The sequence below is a fragment of the Achroia grisella genome, unplaced genomic scaffold (assembly GCF_030625045.1).
Source record: "Achroia grisella isolate CSIRO2021 unplaced genomic scaffold, CSIRO_AGI_Agris_v1 utg454, whole genome shotgun sequence".
In the NCBI taxonomy this organism is placed as follows: domain Eukaryota; kingdom Metazoa; phylum Arthropoda; class Insecta; order Lepidoptera; family Pyralidae; genus Achroia; species Achroia grisella.
Window position 1 is genome coordinate 264,934 of NW_026712865.1, and position 7,761 is coordinate 272,694.

Below are 7,761 nucleotides of genomic sequence, written 5' to 3' on the forward strand. Positions count from 1 at the left end.
AATGGTTCCTTCCTAAAACATTCTTTGTGCTATTTTAAGACTAGGCTAAGATGTCTCTAGATGTGAAGCAGTTATTATATTAATATGTTCTAACAAAGCACGAAAATAGATGTCAATTGTTACATGACATCTGTATATACAATATATATATAATAGATAATGTAGTAACTGTCATAAGTGTCTCATTAGGGACGATTCAAGACTCAATGTAAATGTGTAGGTATAATATCGTTAGCCGCTCTCAGGAAAGGAGCATATTCAAACGTTGTTTTATTCAATACTGCACTGCAAATGATATTTATGAAGAGATTTCAATTATTATTTACAATACTTATTCAAGACGTATCTCTCAACGAACTCTTCGCACACTTCCAGTTGTCTCGACATGTATTCTGCGGACTCATGGCAGTGCGACATGACGGGCTCCGTCCGGTCTTCTCCCAAGTACCTGTCATATGTCTCCGGGTCATCGAACGTCCTCTGAGCTGTTCTCGGCTCCATTAACACATACGGGAACACAGTAACCGCGAACACTAGTCCAAACATGCGACTTTTCTCGCACCAATTCAAAAAATCCTTCTCGTCGTATCCCAAACGCGTCACTTCCTCTCTGGCACAGTCTTCAAGACGCTCCGAGAAGACTGTGTAGTAATGATGGAAGATATTACTTTCGTATCGCTTCCGGAAGGTTCTAGAAGTAGTGCAGTATAATAACAGAGTGACGTCAAAAGCCGGTGGGCCATACCGTAAGCATTGGAAATCTATGAGCAATGCATTGCAAGGAATACTATTCTCGTATCGAAACATGATGTTATTCGCCCACAAATCCTTATGATTCAACACATTCAAGGTGTTATTATATTCTTTAAAGCTATTACAAGCTTTGATAAACAGCTCCGTTAGCCTCGACTCCATATTTGCTAAGTTATTATATTTTTTTGAAAACACTCTCAGGAAGTTTGACGTTAGTTTAGCAGCGCAACGAATCCACGGAGAGTCTTTAAAAGTCGGTTCCAATAGTTCATGTTCGTATTCTGTGAGAAACGACCATGTTTTGTTGCCATTGATGCGTTTCTTGGTCTGATAGTTGAGTAAGTCGGCATGGTAACGAGCGATGGTCGTGGTGGTGACCAGTACGTGTGGCAAATCAAAAGTTTGCAATGTGGGACGAGTGGTGTATCCCTGCACACCCAAGTCTGGCATTACGAGTATTAATTTGTTGTATAATAATGCTTTTGCACACCAGGAATTTGGTTCTGAAATCAATGAATTGTTGATTATACCATGTGTACAGCGCGCATGGTTTTTTTTCGGACTAATCTGATGCTGTTGGCCGCAGCTGGCCTTTACAGCTTCACCGGACGATAGGCGAGTGCAGATGGCACTCCAAATCAAGGAAGGATTTATGGAGCGGATGAAGGCCAACTCCCGCCTGACGGATACGACTTTAGTCTGAGGGCACCGCTAGGGGTTCGAACCTCGGCTCAGGCCGTCGTAACATCGGTCCCTGTTTGAATTGGACGGGGGATCGATCCGAAGGGCGATCGGGGGCGCCTTCATTCTTAAAAGTTGCCGCGATTTACAAATTATGACTTAGTATTTCAGCTGTACCACATTCGTGATATATTTTTAGAATAGAAAATCATTTATTCAAATAAACTTACATTGAAGCACTTTTGAATAGAATTTTTTTTAATCTACCGCTTATTCGGAAAGCTATCTCATCACAAGAAGAACGAGCAAGAAACGTGTTGCTCTTTTAAATAATTTTATTCTTACTTTACATTTTTAAGTTTAACTGTACAAACTACCAATTAGCACTAATTCAATTAAATACTCAAATAGAAAAAATATTAAGTGCTAGCTTTTGCCCGCGGCTTCGCTAGCGTGGAATTTAACTTTATTTTTCTAAAATAAAAGAATTTTTCTAAAATGAAAGTAGCCTAAATTACTCCTTATTACATCAACAACCTGCCCATAAAAGTCCCGTCAAATTCGGTCCAGCCATTACAAACAGACTCCAACTTTGTTTATATGTATAGATATCACTTACCGTTACCAGCGTTCATCTCATCAATTAATTGAAACATCAGTTGCTCCCGTCTGAAATAATGATTGGCTTCAATAAAATCCGCTTTCGGTTTGTTCCCAGGCGGTACACGTTTTATGAACAGGTGTATCTTCTCTATGGACCCGTTCACCATCACCTGCAAAGAAGCCCTGAGATGGTCTCCAAGAAACCCAGCGAGTCCTTCACACGCCGGTCGTACATCTGCACCTGTCAGTTTCCAATCAGTCTGTCCATTTAATGAAAGATCTATAACTGAATGCAATTGTTTGTCATTTAAAATCTCCTGTATGTTTGACAAACTGTTCACGATTTCGTTAACCATTTTAGATTTAAGCCCCGTAGTTATTTTCTTATGCAACTGACAGCTCTTGTTTGTGTCATTATATATACATTTATGTTTATTTTAAAACTGATATTCACTAGAACAGGAGCGGATCTACATTGGGTTTTTGGGGCCGTTCGAGTGTTACGTAAGCACTATGGGGGGGCGGGGGCTTTTTTTTTTTATGGATGATAATGGTATGGTGCACCCGCCTGCGCTAACGGTTTACGCTGGCGGGGCACCAGTGGAGGATGATAAGATGAGCATGAGGTCAGGTCAGTTAGCTCATCGTGACAAATTCACTAGGAATTTATCACGATGATTTCCAGGGGGAACCACGTGGAGGTCAACCTGATATGGGGGGCGGGGGCTATGCTTTGCTCCCTAAAATATAGTCGAGCACAGTGATGGCTGGCTCATCCGTCATACTCGTGGACGGGTGCTGCTTGTAGGGACTGGTCTGCTCTAATCACTATGACTGATTTCCTCTTATTAATTGTTTGACCAGTTGTGTATTCAATATTTTTCTATTTGATTATTTAATTGAATTAGTGCTAATTGGTAGTTTGTATTTACACACTTAAACTTAAATTGTAAAGTAAGAATAAAATTATTTAAAAGAGCAACACGCAAGTTTCTTGATCGTTCTTCTTGTGATGAGACAGCTTTCCGAATGAGCGGTAGATTAAAAAAAATGTAATGACTATTCAAAAGTGTTTCAATGTAAGTTTATTTGAATAAATGATTTTGTATTCTATTCTATTTGCTTATTTTGGATGGCATGGGGGGTGGGGGAGTCTAGATGATGATTACGTCATCGGTAGTTATTTACTTTTTTACAAGAATGGCAACCCTCATTGTCTTTGCTAAAAAATCATTGCATTAATTGAAAAATGTTTACGTAAGCATAGGGGGAGGGGAGCTTTGCTTACTTTTGCTGACTGATGGGGGGTGGAGAGGTAAATAAATGTAATGAATCTGCTTACGTAATACTTGAATAGCCCTTTATGGGCTGCAGGCCAGGGCCCCGTAGATATAAAGGGCCCTTAGCCCCCAATGAAAACTATAGGCGATATTTACAATATAAAATGTATAATATTAAAAAATCTATCATAAGGTTGACAACCCTGAGATTAATCAACCCCTAGATGCGAGTGTCTAACGAGCAGAACGCGGATTTCCCTGTCGCTTGTTTCTGGTCTACGCATATAAATAAAATTGGAGTGTCTGTTTGTAATATTGAAATAACCGTGTTTTACTACATGCATATGAATATAAATACGGAACATACACCAAAATAATCAACCACATACACCAATCCCCCGTTCAATTCAAATGGGGATCGAAATTACGACGGCCTGAGCCGAGGTTCGAACCCCTAGTGGTGCCCTCAGACTAAAGTCATATCCGTCAGGCAGGAGATGGCCTTAAGCCGCTCCATAAGTCCTTCCGCGGGTTTGGAGCGCCATCTGCACTCGCCCCTAACGTACGGTGAAGCTGTAAAGGCCAGCTACGGCCAACAGCATTAGAGTAGTCCGAAAAAAAAACACCAAAAAACATTTTTTACAATTTTTGTCTGTCTGTCTGTTTGTTCCGGGTAATCTCTGAAATGGCTGAACCGATTTTGACGGGACCTTCATTGGGAAATAGCTGATGTAAGAATGAGTAACTTAGGCTACTTTTATTTTAGAAAAATAATGTTTAATTTCACGCGGACGTTGTCGCAGGTACAGCTAGTTGAGTAATATAATTAGGTAGGCCCCTAAGTTTAAAAAAAAAAAAAAGATTACTATAAAATTGAAGAATTCGTTAACGATAATAATGTTTTTGTAGAAAAATTTTAAATACTTAGCTCTGACAATATTATCTGATTACACTAATAATGAGTGCGTAGCGATTTCTATGTTGATTGTCGCATGCCTCTTACTTGTTATACTGTAATTATTTATATAAAAAAAAACATCTATTAAAAAGAGCAACACACAAGTTTCTTGCTCATTCTTCTTGTGATGAATCTGCATTCCGAATGAGTGGTAGAATCAAAATATGACTATTCAAAAGTGCTTGTAATGAGTTTATTTGAATAAAGATTATTTCTATTTCTATTTCTATTTTTAGCCCAGGGCCCCCAAATTCACGATCCGCCCCTGGACTATAGCAATTTATCATTTAGAAAGTATATCAGATGTCGGTGTAATATTTGCTAATTTGAATGCAATAAAGTATACATAAAGACTAATATTCATTGAATGTTATTTGTACTATAGATTGTGGAAAAGTAGATAATTACTATTTGTTTATTAGATAGATAACTTTATTCAACAATTACAAACACATAGCATACGTGACATACATTTTATAAATATAAATAAAGTTAACAAATTAAAGATGCAGGAATATAAATATTACAAATTAAAAAATGGAGGTGGCTTTATGTGTCGCAATGATGAAGAGGCAACCAACTCAGCATGAAGCTACAGATAAGTCTGCAGCGCTGATATTCTGTAGGATCCTACAATTAAACAAGCTGTTCCTGCGACTTTGTCCGCGTAGAATTTAACTTTATTTTTCTAAAATAAAAGTAGCCTAAAGAACTAAAAAATATTTTGTTCGTCTTAATTTATTTGTTCCATTAGGTACTGATAGGTTCAAACTAATACATTTACATTCTGTATCATCCCTAATTATATCCTCATGGGGGTTGAATTTATCAAAATCCTATTTAACTGAACGTCTTCATCATAGTAGCTCCAATCTTTAATTTCAGTTCAATCAGTCGAACATCTAAGATTGTATAACAAGTTGACAACAGGATGAGTTTGTATAACAAACTTTCATCCCCTTAGGGGTGGAATTTATCAAAATCCTTTTTTAAGGCATGTCTACGTCATAGTAGTTTTATGGATGCAAAGTCTCAGCCCGATCGGTTTAAAATTGAGTTTCGTACAAACTTTCATCCCCTTGGGGGTAGAATTAATCAAAATCCTTTCTTAGCGGATGCCTACGTCATAACATCTACCTGCATGCCAAATTTCAGCCCGATCCATCCAGTGGTTTGGGCTGTGCGTTGATAGATCACTATGTCAGTCACCTTTAAGTTATATATATTTAGATGTTATCATAAGTACACATGAGTGTTGTTTTTGGCATTATTTCAGTGTATAAAGGTAGGACATTAAAGGTTGCATATCACGTTGTAAATAAAAAACAATGTAATTTGTATGTCTATTCTTCATTAGTCTTTTCAGACATATATAATGGCCTATAGCGTAATGGTCCGTGAACAGCTTTTTTCGTGGCTGTATAAATCGATACTAGAACGGCATGGCCTACCACAGGGCCGACAAGGGAAACTATCGGCAGTAGTCTGTCCTGAGCCGCCTAGGTGGCGCTTCCGTCTCTTGTCAGCAAGCCTTTGAAGCCAGGCATCATCGCAAACCCTTCGACCCTGCATTACGCGTTTGGCCAATCTGATCTACTGGTTGCGAGCTTTTCCCAGCCACGGTGGTCTATTTGAAATGTGGTCATGTCACGTTTGGCCCAATCCTTAAAGCGAAGCAAAGGCCTCCCTAAACTCCTGAGCCTCATTAAATCTTTCCACGAGGATATGGAGGGCAACATAGTTTAACGGTCAGTCGTCTAAATCGTTTGACGCTCGCAGAGGTGTGCGGCAGGGATGCGTCCTGGCTCCCACCCTGTTTGGAACATATTTCTCGCTCCTGATATACACAGCATTCGGCGATCACCAACAGGGTACCCATCTGCATACAAAGACTGACGGAAATATGTTCAATATCTCTCTCCTCGAATCTTTTCAGACAACGTCATTGGTTATATGTTACATTTACATGTAACTAAATAAAACAATACAATCTCATATAATAAAACTTTATTTCTTAATATTTGTAATGCTAAAATACCTGAACAAAAACGCGTTTTATAGTTTATATACTAAACTGGCGTAACAAACGTACTTACACTGGTCAACACAAGTATTGTTTCCTTAATTTTATTTCTGTTTCTGAGTGTTTTTATGGCTCCGAGTATGAAAAAAATACTGGGATATCATTTTGACGAAAAAATATCGAGTGCGATCTAGTTTTTTTAAATTCTACATATAAATTCACCACAAATATAGTAAAAACATATTTGTGGTGAATTTATATCGGGATTAATTACACAACATCTTGTTGACGAAGCCATATCGAAAACAACAGCAAAATATATTTCAGTGTCCAAAATAAAAACGCAAATCTAAGTTGAACATAGTAAATGAGGGAAGTTAGCTGTAACTAAAAAACGAAAGCTGTGAGAGAAAAATTGTTGCCATATTCAAATAATACGAGGTAGAAATGGAAAAAAATCGAAGGAAACAATTTTTATTTATTCGATGGCCAGTGTAAGTTGCCAGTTAAAATATAAAACTGATGTATATTTATAGTTCTTTTGGAAGACATCACTTGGCAATGTATATAATAGTTCATATTTTTGTATAACAATCCTAATTATTTAATTGTTAAAATGTATTAAAGTATATATAATAATATCACTTAACTTGACTGCTGAATTTAACAATAAGTCTCTAGACCAGACATTTTTGTGTAGTAGACCCTTTGCCATATTTTTCGGTTTTTGGTAGACCTCCATTCTTATCTGATATTGTTTTTTTTGAAAATTTATAACAGTAGAAAGGTTTAATGTTAAAAACAACAAGATCAAGATCAAGTCATCTTGTTGTTTTTACTTTGTTTTTAACACTAAACTTTACTACAGTTAGAAATTTAGAAAAAATCAATACCAGATAAGACCGGTATACAGGAAGTACCGGACCGGACAAGGTAGACCCACTTGGGTCTACCGAAAACCGAAAAATATGTGGTCTACGACACAAAAACGTCAAATACTTATTATTAAAAAACCTAAAACATTATTGTTATTTGTATAGACAGCACCCAAGTTATGTGACGAACAATCTAAAAAATAAATATATAATCTTACAATATAAGGCACATACTGGCAAAACTTATAATAAAAATTCGTAGTTACAAATGTCACGATCTATTATAATAAAACAATACGTCGTTTAAATAGAAAAATGGCACAATCAAAATGTACATTTATTACAACACAAACATTTTTAAATTTATTTAAATTACTTTTCCTTTCAAGTTTTAACAAAATTAAGTATTATATATAATTTTAAAAGTATTTATATAATGATTAAGACGTCGTGGTTAATTTAATTGACTTATATAAAAGGCGGCAATTCTAGCTTCTAATTTTGAAAAATGACATTTTTATATTTAATCAACGAATTGCTTTATGACTTCCTCTCAGCTGTCACTAGATGGTGCTAAAAATTTAATTT

The 7,761-nt window shown here is 36.7% G+C and overlaps 1 protein-coding gene across 1 annotated transcript; it reads right to left on the reverse strand.

The window, feature by feature from the left end:
• Nucleotides 1–318: 318 nt before the first annotated feature.
• LOC131845157 (uncharacterized) lies at nt 319–2,393 on the reverse strand. The gene is made up of 2 exons (XM_059194194.1): nt 2,054–2,393; nt 319–1,256 (listed from the first exon to the last, which is right to left on the reverse strand). The coding sequence occupies exons 1-2, from the start codon at nt 2,391–2,393 to the stop codon at nt 319–321; spliced, it is 1,278 nt and encodes a 425-aa protein (XP_059050177.1).
• Nucleotides 2,394–7,761: the final 5,368 nt, after the last annotated feature.

Bases quoted from the DNA above. Each gene is read 5' to 3' on its own strand.
- LOC131845157 (XM_059194194.1), bottom strand. From the start codon at position 2,393: ATGGTTAACGAAATCGTGAACAGTTTGTCAAACATACAGGAGATTTTA. The intron at 1,257-2,053 runs GTAAGTGATATC...CATTGATTTCAG, and splicing joins TGAGATGAACGCTGGTAACG to AACCAAATTCCTGGTGTGCA.